At 41.0% G+C, this 14,548-nt stretch overlaps 1 protein-coding gene across 4 annotated transcripts; it reads right to left on the reverse strand.

Annotated features, from left to right (window-relative positions):
• Positions 1-3,624: 3,624 nt before the first annotated feature.
• LOC146552812 (uncharacterized) lies at positions 3,625-13,867 on the reverse strand. 4 transcript variants are annotated; one of them, XM_085254262.1, is made up of 4 exons: positions 13,037-13,644; positions 11,764-12,802; positions 5,796-6,155; positions 3,625-4,952 (listed from the first exon to the last, which is right to left on the reverse strand). In XM_085254262.1, exons 2-4 carry the CDS (start codon positions 11,933-11,935, stop codon positions 3,889-3,891), a joined length of 1,596 nt encoding a protein of 531 aa, XP_085110388.1. In that variant the 5' UTR covers positions 11,936-12,802; positions 13,037-13,644; the 3' UTR covers positions 3,625-3,888. The 4 variants fall into 4 exon arrangements, with proteins under 4 accessions (XP_085110388.1, XP_085110387.1, XP_085110385.1 ...); XM_085254261.1 differs by having other exon boundaries at positions 12,908-13,644; XM_085254259.1 differs by having other exon boundaries at positions 11,764-13,867.
• Positions 13,868-14,548: the final 681 nt, after the last annotated feature.

Here is a 14,548-nt window from a genome sequence, read left to right on the forward strand (position 1 = left end):
CAGTAGAAGTGGTAACACCCATTCTGAGCAGCTTCTCACTCAGCAGAAGTTGTTTTATTGAATCAAAGCCACTCAAAAACAAAAGGATTCTCACAGTTCCACCAGTACCATCCAGGTGAGAGTCAGCATGCTGCAATAGGCAGAAAACACCATGACTCAATTCAATTTTATTTATACAATGCCAAATCATAACAACAGTTGAGTGTCGCATGAATCCAAACTGGAAGCTGGTCCACAGAAGAGGGGCCTGAAAACTGAAGGCTCTGCCTCCCATTCTACTTTTAAATACTCTAGGAACAACAAGTAGGCCTGCAGAGCGAGAGCAAAGTGCTCTAATAGGGTGATATGGTACTACAAGGTCATTAAGATAAGATGGGGCCTGATTATTTAAGACCTTGTATGTAAGGAGCAGGACTTTTTCCCCGTCTGCAAGTCTAAATATCTTTAGTCAAGATACTAACCCCATGGTGCTCTCCAATGCATCCATCTGTGTGTGAATGTTAGATAGAAAGATCATAGAAGTGCTTGTGTGATTGAGGCAAGCTATACCAGTCCATTTATCTAGAAGAGACACCAGTACAAGATAAATCTGCTCTCTCTTTCTAGTCCCTGTCAGGACTCTTGCTGCAGCATTTTTGGATTAACTGAAGGCTTTTTAGGGAGTTTTTAGGACTTCCTGATAATAATGAATTACAGTCGTCCAGCCTGGAAGTAATAAATGCATGAACTAGTTTTTCAGCGTCACTCTGAGACAGGATGTCTAACGAGCTTGGAAAGAAAAGAGTCTGCTTGAAGACGTTTCACCTCTCATCCGAGAAGCTTCTTCAGTTAAACTAACTGAAGAAGCTTCTCAAGCAACTTAAAGAAGTCCAGACACTTTTCTTTCCAAGCTCCTTAGACTACGATGACCTGGATGACTGAGAACCTTCACAGACATCTGAGACGGGATATTTCTAATTTTAGAGATGTTGCACAAATGAAAAGAAGCAGTCCTACATGTTTGTTTAATACAAAGATCCAACCATGCAAAATATGATTTTTTTTTTGCCATTTTTTAAGAGGTCTTGAACTTTTGATCATGATTGTGTGTGCATTGAAGGGCATATACTGGTAAAACATTACTCCAAGGTTCTTCACAGTGTTACTGGAGGCCAAGGTAATGCCATCCAGAGTAAGAAACTGGCTAGATACCATATTTCTTAGATTTTCAGGGCTGAGTACAATAATCTCAGTTTGATCTGAATTAAGAAGCATAAAATTAGATATCATCCAGGTATCTTATGTTTTTAAGACATTCCTTCAAATTGATTGGTGTGTGTTATCTGGCTTTATGGATATATAAAGTTGGGTTTTGTCTATATAGCAATGAACATGTATATTATGTCTTCTAATGATGCTGCCTAAGGGAAGCATGTATGGTGTAAATAGAATTGGTCGTAGCACTGAACCCTGTGGAACTCCATAATTAACCTCAGTGTGTGAAGAAGACTCTCCATTTACATGTACAAAATTGAGTCTATTAGATAGATATGATACAAACCACTGCAGCACAGTACCTGTAATACCTACAGCATGTTCTAATCGCTCTAATCCGATTGTTAAGTGATGACGTGATGAATCCTACTTCCGGGTCTAAAGTAGTCTGCGTTTAATATGGCTTTTGTGTTGTTAACATGTTTAATGTTTTGTATTTTCTTCTATTTGATCTCAAAAAGCTCCTAAAACAGTCAGTGATCACTGTTGACCTCCCTCGGCTTTTATTACCGCTAATCATTTATTTAAGCTCAGTTTTTAAAACCTTAGGATGTAACTACAGCCCAGCCCATGCAGCAGTACATGAATGACTAACCTCGTATTGTGGATGGATTATCTCAGTTGTTCTCCTGGCTGAAGTTTGGTCCTTTTACAGCATCCTGCCATGCGATTACATTTGTTCCTGACCACCGAGAACACTCACGTTAACTTTTATCGAGTGGAAAAAAAAGTTAGCTTGTTTATATTATGCTAACATAGCTGTGTCGCTAGCGGTCACATAGCACATCATTATATACCAGCTAGCCCAACTTCAGTAACCCTACAAACATCACTAATGTTTAGTTTTCTGTCTTCATTTATGCTGGAAGTGATAGCAGAGCTGTACGTTTTAATTTGTTTCCAAAACCCCGCAGTCAGGACATGCTATATTGTATTTAGATAGAAGCTAGCGAGCTAACTCCCTGCTAACTTCTAACTCCGTTAAATGCCATAAATTCCGTTTTCATGGATGCCTGGATGTTAAACTCAATTGTTACACCTGGTAGAGCAGAACGCTGATCATTTTATTAAAGATGAAAGACTTGGGGCTCGGTCACTCAGGCACAGCTGGGGGCCGGCGGAGCTCACGGGCGCGTCACTGCAACTCCCCCTGACTTCTGCTCCGCGGCTGCTGAGTGAGCCCTCATCTGGGACTCTCCTCAGCTCTTACTGGAACAGTGGCGCGGCTGCCCCTCTGTTGGTCTTCCATGGTCTCTTGTGTTCTGGGGGCCTCTGGATGTCTGGAGTTTTGATCTCCTCCATACCTGCTTCATACCCTGGAGGACGGGGCTGTGGCCCCCCCACACTCCCTAGCAGATCATTACATGGAGAAACCTTTGGAATACAAGCGCGCTGATCCACACAGGTATGCACACATGGGTATTCACAGACGCGGACTAAAGCTTTCTTGGCTGCTGCCTCAAAGCACACTGTGCGCTGTCTATCTTGCGTGCTGCACAATATCGTTTATTATTTAGTAAATATTGATATCTATGACTAGCTAGTTTATTGTGATGGTGCTTTGTTTTCTCTATTATTATGTTACTCTTTGTTGTTTGCTGTCTCCTCTGTTTGTTTTTTTTGTTTGTTTTTTTTTTTTTTTCCTCTCCATACAGGTGACCCAGGAGTTCTTTTTTTTTTTTCTCTCTCTTCCCCCCCCTTCTCACCGTCTCTTCTCCCCTTTGGTTTTCTTTCTTTCTCTCCCCCTCTTTCTCTCATTCATTCCCCCTGTCCTATTTATTAAAAAAAAAAAAAAAAAGACAAAGGATGAACTGAAGCTCTGCCATCACGTAATGTCGCATACTGCTGTTTCTGATGTCATTTAAAATAAAAAATAAAAAAATAAAAAAACAAAGATGAAAGACTTTTGACAGTTTTTCAACTCTCAGTAATGCCATAGTGATCGTTTGATATATGGACCTGTAGCGGAGTTTAGGCCCAGACACGGCTAGTGACGTCAGACTGAACAACCGGATAGGATATTATGGTCGACAGTATCGAACGCTGCACTGAGGTCTAGCAGGACAAGCACAGAGATGAGTCCACTGTCAGAGGCCATAAGAAGATCATTTGTAACCTTCACTAAAGCCGTTTCTGTGCTGTGATGAGCTCTGAAACCTGACTGAAACTCTTCAAATAAACCTCTGCAGATGAGCTGTTAGCTTTTTTATAACTACTCTTTCAAGAATTTTTGACCACAACCACAACAGGCTGGTAAGCAAACTGAACAGAGTCGAGAACATGTTTCACCTGCAAGATAAGTCAGGTAAGCCAAGCTTCTGGTGGGGTTGGAGAGCAGAAGAAAATTAATTGATGCGCACACAAAAAAAATAGCTCCTATATATTATTTTATATAATTTTCACACAATATAAACTTTTAATTCCACAAAACAGAAATTGTCAGCTATCAAATATGCGGCAAGTAAAAGAAAAACAAAATAATCCAAAAAGCAAAAATCTGAACTTCAACAATGTTACGTCTGAAAGTTCAGGAAAAGGTTAAACCTATCTCACATGTAACAAACCAACACATTTTCAAGTGGTTTTTTTTTTTTCAAGCTTGGCTTCCATGATAATATTTTTTCTGTACAAAGACTACAATTTCTGGCCCGTGTGAGTTTTCATGTGGCGCAACAAATGACTACTAGATATGAACATCTTCCCACAAGTTTTACAATGATACGGCCTCTCGCCTGTGTGAGTTCTTATATGCACCAATAAATGACTACTACATCTGAACATTTTCCCGCATGTTTTACAAGTATAAGGTTTCTCACCTGTGTGAGTTCTCATGTGCTTCAATAATGAACTATTACATGCAAACATTTTCCCACAGCTGTTACACAGATAAGGTTTCTCACCTGTATGAGTTCTCGTGTGCTTTAACAAATAATTTCTAGATGCAAACATTTTACCACATGTTTTACAATGATAAGGTTTCTCGCCTGTGTGAGTCCTCATGTGGATAGATAAAGAACTGCTACAGGCAAACATTTTCAAACAAGTTTTACAAGGATATGGTTTCTCACCTGTGTGAATTCGCCTGTGCTTCAGTGAATCGCTACTGTATGCAAACATTTTTCCACATGTTTTACAAGAATATGGTTTCTCACCTGTGTGAATTCTCATGTGGTAAGTCAAAGCACCCCTCTGAGTAAAACCTTTCCCACAAGTTTTGCAAAAATACGGTTTCTCACCTGTGTGAACTGTGTAATGTCTTTTCATTTCATAATTCTGCTTAAAAACTTTTCCACAAATCTCACATTCTAAAGACTTTTTACATTTGTCAGAGTTACACTGATTCTTCGACGTAGGGGAATCTACTGCATGGTTGTGACTTTTGGTTCTATTTGTATTTGACCCTGAATCTACATCCATGCTTCCTTCCTGATTTTGGCTCTCAGCAACAGCAGAGCTATGAGAGAGGAGATGATTGCCGTTTGATTCTGGTTCATTTTGCTCACTTTCCTCATAAACAGCAGTCACCATAGAGGTATCAGTCTCCTCCTGACTGCTGCACAGTTCCTCCTGTTCCTCTTTAATCTGTGGAGGTTCTGGTTCCTCCTGCTCCACACTGGAGCTCCTCTCCTGGTTCCAGAGCTGCTGCTCAGGGAGAACCTCCTCCTCCTCCTCTTTAAAGACAGGCTGCTGTGGGACATCTGGAGGGACGAAAGGAGAAAACAAAAAGGAAAGTGGTGTGGTAGAAAATCATCTCAGTAAATATACTAGCAAAATAATTTTCTACAACATGAACATGTTGTTCAGAAATACACAAAAAGCTTCCATTTCTGGTCAATGATCACTGATGTCAGTCTAGTCTTTATTCCAACCTTCCCAAATTTTTTTTTCTCTCTCTTTTTTTTTTTTTAAATAGGAAAAGAAGTGATAATAATTTTTAAAGAACTATCAATTAGATGTATTTTGGGCAATTTCCATTGTAAATATTCAGGGGAAAAGAGAAAGGTAGAGTGGAGCTGAGCTGTGATGTCATCGAGTACAACACTGTTTCAATCATAAAATAACCACAGTGAGTCCTCGAGTACTTGAAAGTCTGGACTAATTGGTGAACTTGTAAAGAATGAACTAAGAAATACACAAGTATGAACCTGACTCACATAGCATTAAGAAAAGACCATTTACAGTATGGAGAGGGAGGGAGGGGTGAGACATTTGTAGACCAGTGAGGGGCTGTGATTCAGAAAGAACTGATGTACCATCCTGAAGAAATGATTACAACAGAAAATCGTATTTGGATGAGCAAGGAGCAGAGATGGAAATTTTGGATCACACTCTCAGGCCCCCTCCTGTATCTGAACAGTGTCTCAGCTGCTCAGATATATGAATGCCTGGCTTTCACTTAGGGAGCAGTTGGAGAATAAATGCAGCGCAGCGCAGTCCTGTCCTCTGTTTGCTCTTTGTTAGCTCACATCTCCAAAAAGTCCTCACAATCAGAAACGTCCCGCAGAGCTGTGATCAGGATCCTCCCTCAGAGGGACACTCACCTGTCCTGTGCAGCTTGATTTGGGGTTTCCAGGTGATATCCAGCAGTCTGCGCTGACGGTCGATCTCTTCCTCGTACTGGACAGATTCATTCATATCTGCTAATATTTCTTTAGATTTGGACGGAATAAATGTATCAGGATCCTGAGAGAGGAGCTGCTTCCTGTGTGGTTCTGGTTCACTGTGCTCTCCTTCCTCAGCAGCAGTCACCATGAAGGTATCCGTCTCCTCCTTCAGTCCCAGCTGCTCTCCCTCCTGACTGCTGCACAGTTCCTCCTGTTCCTCTTTAATCTGTGGAGCTTCTGGTTCCTCCTGGTCCACACTGGAGCTCCTCTTCTTACAGACATAATGCTGTGGGAGTTCTGGAGAAAGACAGGGACACATGCCAAAAGAAAGTGATGACGATAAACTCTGGACTCTTACTGCATTTAAAATTGTGGAATGATTGTGTCTGAGGCAGGTCCTTAGTTAAAGTTTGAGCTCTAGAACATAAAGTCTTAGCTTCAGCTCTTTGTAGACTGACTAAATTGTAGCTCTGTTGAGTTGTCTGGAATGTAAATGGCCTGTATTTGTATAGCGCTTTACACATTCAGTCATTCACCCATTCTCACACACCTACCTAAATAACCTCCTCTCTGAGACTGATTGAAGATGATGTCATTATTGGTCGATAGCATGTCAAAATGCTTCCTAACTGCTGATATTTATTCGTTTTGGTGGCTCCATAATGTGCTAACAGTCTCCGTGCACGCTCGTGATGATCCTCAGAATCACTTAGATCCCGTTCATGCATAAAACTAATTCCCAGGTCTTTTCATCAGCTCGAATCACATAACGAGGCAGTCGCACATTTCAGAGAAACGGGGCCTCGTTTATCTTTGGTCATGTGATATTAACAGACCTCGACACTGGTTTCATTTGGACACGCCCCTTTTAATCAACACAGGCCTCAGTGCCAGACATATCATCACCACTTGCATGGTTTGTTCTGGGGAAGGAGCTTAAGCTTTGTAAGCCTGAGTTTTGCTCCTGAAGAGGAGCTCAAGGTGGAGCGCAAGAGTAAAGGCTGGACAGTAGCCCAACAGCCACAGGGCTAGCCTGTGGGATTTTGTTTAGTTGATTTATTCATTCATTTAAGTTTCCTTTGTTTTTTTTTGTTTTTTTTACAGTTCTTAATTTGTTTGTACAAGTTTGTTTTTGGTCGTTCATGCCACCGGCCTGTGCCGCCATCACTGTGGGTTTCTGTAAGGAAATTGCACGTCAGGTGAAGAGAATGCCTGCCTCCACCTGTGCTTACTCCACCACACCTGCAGCCCCCTTACGAGCTAACAGAGTCAACAAGGCAGTATTTATGATTTTTATAATCAGCACAGTGTGTTGCCAAGGAGACGATAGTGACACTGACATGCATTTGAAATTCATCGACATCTTTATCTTTCGTATACTTACAATAATAATAATAATAATAATAAAGTATTTTCCTCTATTCTAAAGAGTTTTATTGCTGCTAGTTAAAGACACTGAAATATAGTCATTCATGGTGCTTTTATTATTCTCTCATAATAAGACTTGAAAATGATCATAGATGAACCCGAGAACACGTTTAATCAGAAAACATGCTGATTTTCATTTTTTATAAATGGTTGAATATGTGCTGATTGCAGCAGAGAACAGGGAAAATCTTGTGATTTCTATGATGTAATAATTTCAGATTTCGACAGATATTAAACTTGAAAATGATCCTTGATTCACCCGAGGACGACTTGAACAAGAATGTAGGGTTATCATTGATAACAGGTTGGTTGTTATATTCTTAGACATGCATAATTGTGCCGGTGTGTATTTTGTATTTCCCTTTTAGTTTTGGTAAAACAAAAACGTTATCACGTGTTAAATCTTGTGGAATTTGATGATCAAAAATTGCCACTGAATTATATTACACACTGCAACAAAAGGAACGGCGACGTACTAACAGATCATCCCAACAGGAAGAGGAAACAACCTTTTGGAATACAGATTGTGAACTTTCGAGCTGCATGTAAATGCATCATCAAATGCAGCCGCATATTGAACAGCACATAACCATGTAAAATTACTTACACGTAGACTACATCATGTGTTCATCCATCGATCAGAGTGTGTTGGAGCCATTTGTTCTTTATTTTTATTATATTTTGAAATTTGTTAAAGTTTGTTGTTAGTTTACTTATATTTTGGGGTTTATTTACAAGTTTATTTGTAGGTTAATATTTATAAAATAAATGGTGGAGAGTCCCAGATATATATCTCTCCACCATTTGACATTAGAACTGAAGAAGCTTCTCGGATGAGAGGTGAAACGTCTTCAAGCAACTTAAAGAAGTCCAGACGCTTTTCTTTGCAAGCTCCTTTGACTACGATGACCTGAATGACTGAGAACCTTCACAGACAGTCAAACCAGATGTTTCCCCGTTATGTCGATATCAGCTAGTCAAGTACACACCTACACAGCATGAAAAAAAGTCCATGAAAAAAGCCACACAAAAATGAATGATTGCTGGTAAGGGTTTCTATACATTAGTATTTACGAAGGGTATGTTGTCAGCCGCAGCTTTAAAGTTTCAAGTTCCACCAAGCAAAGAAAAAAGGGAAGTAATTTTGCCACTAATGTCACTTCAGTTCCAGGAGTCAAAACTCAATCCACTGGAAGCAGAACAAATCCCACCGTTTGTTTTGTTCACACAGCAATCATTTACTAGAGAATTGCAAGCAGTTCAAAGCTAAAATGCATCGGGATGAGTTGACTTTTATCAAGGAAAGGGGAATTTGTTTTTGTTGTTTGAAAGTTGGTCACACAAGCAAAGACTGTAGGAGTCGTTTGGATTGCAACGTGTGTCACCAGGGGTTCTTCATATAGAGCGGAGAGTTCCATGTGCATCCTCAGGTCATGAAGTTGATGCATTTTCTTTTCTATTTTTCCAGTTCAAGTTAAGAGCCAAAAGAGCAATAAAACTGTGCAAACCTTTGCATTTTTGGATCCTGGAAGTTCAGGTACATTCTGTACAGAAACTCTGGCAAAAAGACTGAATCTAAAAGGTAAAAAGACCAATATCCTTTTGAGAACAATGAGTCAAAATAGGATTGTTGGTGCACAAGTTCTGTCTGGTCTGGAAGTGTCTGGTATGGAAGCAAATGATTTCATGGCGTTGCCAGATGTTTTGACTCAAAAGACTATGCCAGTTTCTACGGTAAATATTCCCCAGTAAGGCGACATCGATCAGTGGCCTCATCTTAAACCTGTTAAACTTCACAACATTGATGCAGACGTGGAGCTACTGATAGGCACTGATGCTTCCAACGTTTGAGAGCCATGGAAGGTGATAAACAGTGTGGGGGGTGGACCTTATGCTGTAAAAACCAAAGTTGGCTGGGTCACAAATGGTCCCCTGCGCACTGGAAGTAACAGCGGAAATAAAAACTGCACTGCTGTAACAGCCAATAGGATTTCTGTTGAGCGTCTTGAAGAAATGTTGATTAAACAGTACAATCATGATTTTAATGAAAGCTCCTCAGAGGAGCAGACTGAAGTCCAGAGAGGATCTGTGTTTCATGGATATTGTTAGTAGCTCAATAAAACTTATTGGAAATCATTATCACATGGATTTGCCTTTCAGGAGAGAAGGTCCCAGCTTGCCAAATAACCTCTGTGTCGCGGAGCAGCGTCTCCAGAGTCTCAGACGGAGATTTGAAAAGGATGCTCGTTATAAAGATGAATGCACTGAATGTGTAAACAACATGCTTGAACAAGGATATGCCGAGCTTGTGCCTGCAGAGGAGTTGCACAAAGATGATGGAAAGGTGTGGTACATCCCTCATCACGGAGTGTATCATCCCACAAAGGGCAAGTTAAGAGTTGTATTGGACTGTGGAACAACTTATAAAGGAGCATCATTGAACAGCCAGCTTCTACAGGGACCTGATCTCACAAACTCGCTGGTTGGAGTTCTGATCAGATTTAGACAAGAGGTTGTTGCATTAATGGCGGACATTGATTCCATGTTTCACCAAGCTCACGTCTCAGAAAAACACGTCAACTTTCTCCGTTTCCTGTGGTGGCAACATGGCGACACTACATGGTTGGCGCAGGAATACAGGATGAAGGTGCATTTGTTTGGAGCAGTATCTTCGCCAAGCTGTGCAAATTATGCTCTACAGAGAACTGCAGATGATAATGCACAACAGTTTCCAGCTGAAGTGGTTGATACAGTCAAAATAAACTTTTGCGTGGATGATTGTTTGAAATCTGTTGCTTCAGAAGAGGAGGCAGTGCACATGGTGAAGAGGCTGACAGATATCTGCGCTAAAGGAGGATTTAAGCTTTCAAAATGGATCAGCAACAGTCGCACAGTGCTCATGTCCATCCCAGAGGAAAGAAGAGCAAAGGAAATTAAGGCTCTGGATTTGGACACAGATCAACTTCCAGTTGAGAGAGCACTGGGTTTACAGTGGTGCATAGAAACAGACAAGTTCCAGTTCAGAACCTCCCTGCAGGACCGTCCAACAACAAGAAGGGGCATTTTGTCTGTGGTCAGCTCACTGTATGATCCTTTGGGAATCATGTCTCCCTTCAGTATGCCAGCTAAACTGTTGCTACAAGAGCTTTGCTGACAAAATTTAAGTGGGATGAAGTTATTCCCCACTCTCTTTCCCAGCGGTGGCGTGATTGGCTGGAGGATCTCCAGCTGATTTCAAAGTTCAAAGTGGAACGTTGCATTAAACCAAATTGCTTTGGAAGACCAGATATGGCACAACTTCATCATTTTCTGATGCAAGTCAAGATGGTTATGGAACGGTGTCATATTTAAAGTTGGAAAAGAAAAACCTCACATGTTGCTTTTATCCTGGGAGAAGCTAGAGTTGCTCCTCTCAAGCAAACTACAATTCCCAGGCTGGAAGTGACGGCTGCAGTTCTTGCAGTTCGAGTGAATATGCTTCTGCAAAAGGAGCTGCAGGTAAGGTTGGAAGAATCTGTTTTTCGGACTGATAGTACTACAGTACTGAAATACATCTCCAATGAAACCAGAAGATTTAATACTTTTGTTGCAAACAGAATTGCTGTCAATCGAGAAGCAACAGATGTGAATCAGTGGAGATACGTTTCTTCTAAGGAGAATCCTGCAGATGATGCATCCAGAGGCATGAGAGCTGGGGATTTCCTCAAATGTAGGAGATGAATTAAAGGGACAGAATTTCTCTTTAAGTCAGAAAAGGAATGGCCTAAACTGGATGTGGAGTACAGTGTAATTTCTGCAGATGACCCAGAGGTCAAAAAGGACCTGACAATGAATGTCGTTGTGAAGGAATTACAAAATCCTACCAACTATCTTATCCATTACTTCTCGTCTTGGGCAAGACTTAAAATCTCTGTAGCCTGGCTTTTAAAGCTGAAAGAGGCCTTGGTGCTGCTGGTGCAGAAGAGGACAGAGTTGCTTGCTGCAGGTTTGAATAAGAATGATCTGGAAAGTCAGAAAGAAGTGGAGATAAGAATGGAAAGGTTTAGGACCACTTTGAAGAAAGGAAATATGACTCCAGAATATGTAGCAAAGACAGAACGAGCTATTATTCAATATGCACAACAACAGAAATTTAAAACTGAAATGGCTTTAATCAGCAATGGCCTGAAAGGAGTCTCCAAGGGAAGTAGTCTCTACAAACTTGATCCAGTGTTGGATGCAGGAATCCTCTGAGGGGGTGGCCGAATGACTAAAGCAGCCACGACTATGGAGGTAAAGCATCCTGCAATTTTGACAAAGCATACGCATGAGTCACTGATTTTACGCCATATCGATCAAAGGTTGGGACTCGCAGGAAGAGCGACATGCTGTCAAAACTGAGACAAAAATACTGGATACTAAATGCAAATTCTGCTGCCAGGACAATCATTTCTCGTTGGTCAAACAAAAGGAATTGCCACTACAGAGGGACACTCACCTGTCCTGTGCAGCTTGATTTGGGGTTTCCAGGTGATATCCAGCAGTCTGCGCTGACGGTCGATCTCTTCCTCGTACTGGACGATCGTTTTTTCAAACTCCAAGAATATTTGTTCAGCAGCAGCAGTTAGTCGCTCGTTGATGAACTCTCTCAGATACTGAACTGAAGGCATCGTTGCTGCCGCAGCTCACACACTCAGCTCACACACTCAGCTCACACACTCAGCTCACACAACAACATAACCGACCTCCAGCTCAGTCACACAGACAGCTAACACTACTTCCGCTTTTTCCTTGTTCACTTCCGTCTAGTGTCGCACAGTAAAGTTCCGCCAGAACAGCACATAAGATCTATCGTACAGTTTTAGTTTGGATATTATTTCTGCTCCCGTATGAACAGATTCATCTGTAAATAAAGTTCACGTCCAAATAAAAGTCAAATAATCAGATATTTGTGATGCAGCTCATCAGAGTTACAGCTGTAAATGTCCATCAGCTTAAATACATTAAACAGCCAATCATATAGCCGCAGACATTTAAAACTCCACCCTGTGGATCACCAACATTAATATCGTTCTTCGGACTCTGAATCTTTTAATGTTGTAATTGTAACCGAGGACAAGGGAAGAGTAAACGGGGCACAGAAATAAAATGATAATTTATTTATTACATTAGTTAAACATACAAAGTCCCAGTTATTTCCAGACACTTACAACATCCTGCTGATATCCCAGCTGCACATGAGACTTACCACACAAATGGTGTGCAAATTACACAACGCTGCAAACCGTTACACCCCGTTTAGCAACACTGCAACCGATTCACCTGCGGCACGCACTGCAAACAATTCGGGTTTCAGCACAGCTGGGAAGCAGCGCTATGCATGGCCTGTAATATAAAGGGAAGTGACACAAACAAATAAAAAAACTAAGGAGGTTAGTCCGCCCTTACACAACTCACTGCCAATCAATAACCGTCTTTACAGCTGGACGGACTAACCAAAACAATCAAAAGAACGAAGGACAGCAGAGACAGCACAGCTGAAAAACACAAACAACATTATCGATTAAAATATTACCCAATAAAATATCAATATTATGAAACCATTCAAAGTCAAAGCTAAAACAAACACTCAATATGCCTACAATATTGGTCAGTCTCCCTGCGCGCAGTCGATCTGGGGCTTGATCAATTCTTCCATTAAAAAAGTCCAACGACACATTAAAAATCGGCACCTACAATATGATCCAAACAAAATGGCAAAAGTCTCTTACCGGTAGTAGAACCACTCGCACCCGAGTGAATTAATCGCCTCTGGGTTTTTTCCACAGAAGAGCGCTGACTTCACCCCACACACCCACTACCCTTTCACAGCTCTTCAGCCAATCACCTGGCAGAGAGCAACAACCTGCAGGTTGAACTGTAGATGATGAATCTGAGAAACATAATTGTTTGATTCCTTTCGCAGAGAGTGGATCGCTCTAACTCTGACACTCTCAGCCTCTCTGGGACGATCTTTTTATCCACACGTTAATAAAGCAGCTCATTCATGTCACGTGTTCAGCCTCTTCTTCCTTTGAATCACACTTTTCCAGTCTATTGTTGCCCCACCCTCACTTAAAAAACACGATGGGACAATAAGTAATGAAACAAGCTCAGATTTGTCAGATAATGAATAAATATTATCTTCATAATATTTTACATAGATGTAGGCTTGAAGGTGCTCACAAATCCTTGTAAAGCTAGTTTCAGCTGCTCTCTTAACCACAGGAGTTTTGTCACAGTAGGTTTGCTTAGTCCAATTTTTACATTTGATGCTCTTCCTGATGCAAAATCAGTATCGTCCTTTAGAGAAAGCTGCTCTCTCTTGTGACTGCTGCAGAGTTCCTCCTGGACTGCAGGGACAAAAGGAGATCAGAAGAAAACTGACATAAATTTAAAAAAATGCATCTGTGCAAATATTTTGTTTCAACTACAAATAAGCTTGCTTCAGCCCGGTCATGAGACCGAGTAGACGTGCAGGACACATCAAAGAGTGAGAGTTAAGAGTCAACAGCAGCGCCTGTTACTGGAATAATGATCAAAATCTTTGATCATTCAAAGCCAAAAAGAGTCTGTCATCAAACCCTCAGATCAAAAAGGAAAGAAGCTCGTTCTCCTGCTGACAGCCAGTCTTTGGTTTTCACAGTGAAAAAGTTACAGAAAAAATAATAAGGAAGAAAAAGTGTTTCCATTTTGTCAGATTTGTATTGTTGGATTGTCATTTATGCTTAGAAATAGATATTTATTGAAAGAATGTCTCATCCTAGGAGGTCTGTAACAACTCTGTGTAGCATGAAGAGGGGAGTGCGTTCACTCCTCTTCAGAGTGTTCTGGCACAGATCACACTCCTCCTAGGATCATGAGAAAGGTCGTATCTTCTCTTGTTGATATACGGTATAGCGAGCACACGTATATCTGTTTGAGTGTAAGAGCCTTCTGTTTATGTGAACCGCTGGACTCCTGCCACCAGCTTTGGGGAGTCTTCAGAGTCACATCTTGACACACACACACACCTGGGCGTACACACAGACAAGGTATTCTTTGTATCAGGGCCGGCCCGTGGCATAGGCCGTATAGGTAAATGCTAAGGGCGCCGTCCATCAGGGGGCGCCACGCCAGTGCCACAAATGTTGAAAAAAAAAAAAGTTGGTACTATTATTTCTAAATACAAAAAATAATCCCACGTTAATTAAAATGCAAAGTAAAGCTTATTTAATAGAAATATTATTTGTTACAACATTACA

This window comes from Mchenga conophoros, linkage group LG18 (assembly GCF_057382185.1).
Source record: "Mchenga conophoros isolate Kocher_MC1m ecotype Shallow Benthic linkage group LG18, M_conophoros_male_GT1.1, whole genome shotgun sequence".
Taxonomy (NCBI): domain Eukaryota; kingdom Metazoa; phylum Chordata; class Actinopteri; order Cichliformes; family Cichlidae; genus Mchenga; species Mchenga conophoros.

Excerpts from the sequence above, each read along its gene's own strand:
- LOC146552812 (XM_085254259.1), bottom strand. The coding sequence starts at position 11,935 with ATGCCTTCAGTTCAGTATCTGAGAGAGTTCATCAACGAGCGACTAACT. Across the intron at positions 6,156-11,763 it reads AATCAAGCTGCACAGGACAG|AACTCCCACAGCATTATGTC; the intron begins GTGAGTGTCCCT and ends GTCTTTCTCCAG. Across the intron at positions 4,953-5,795 it reads AATCAAGCTGCACAGGACAG|ATGTCCCACAGCAGCCTGTC; the intron begins GTGAGTGTCCCT and ends TCGTCCCTCCAG.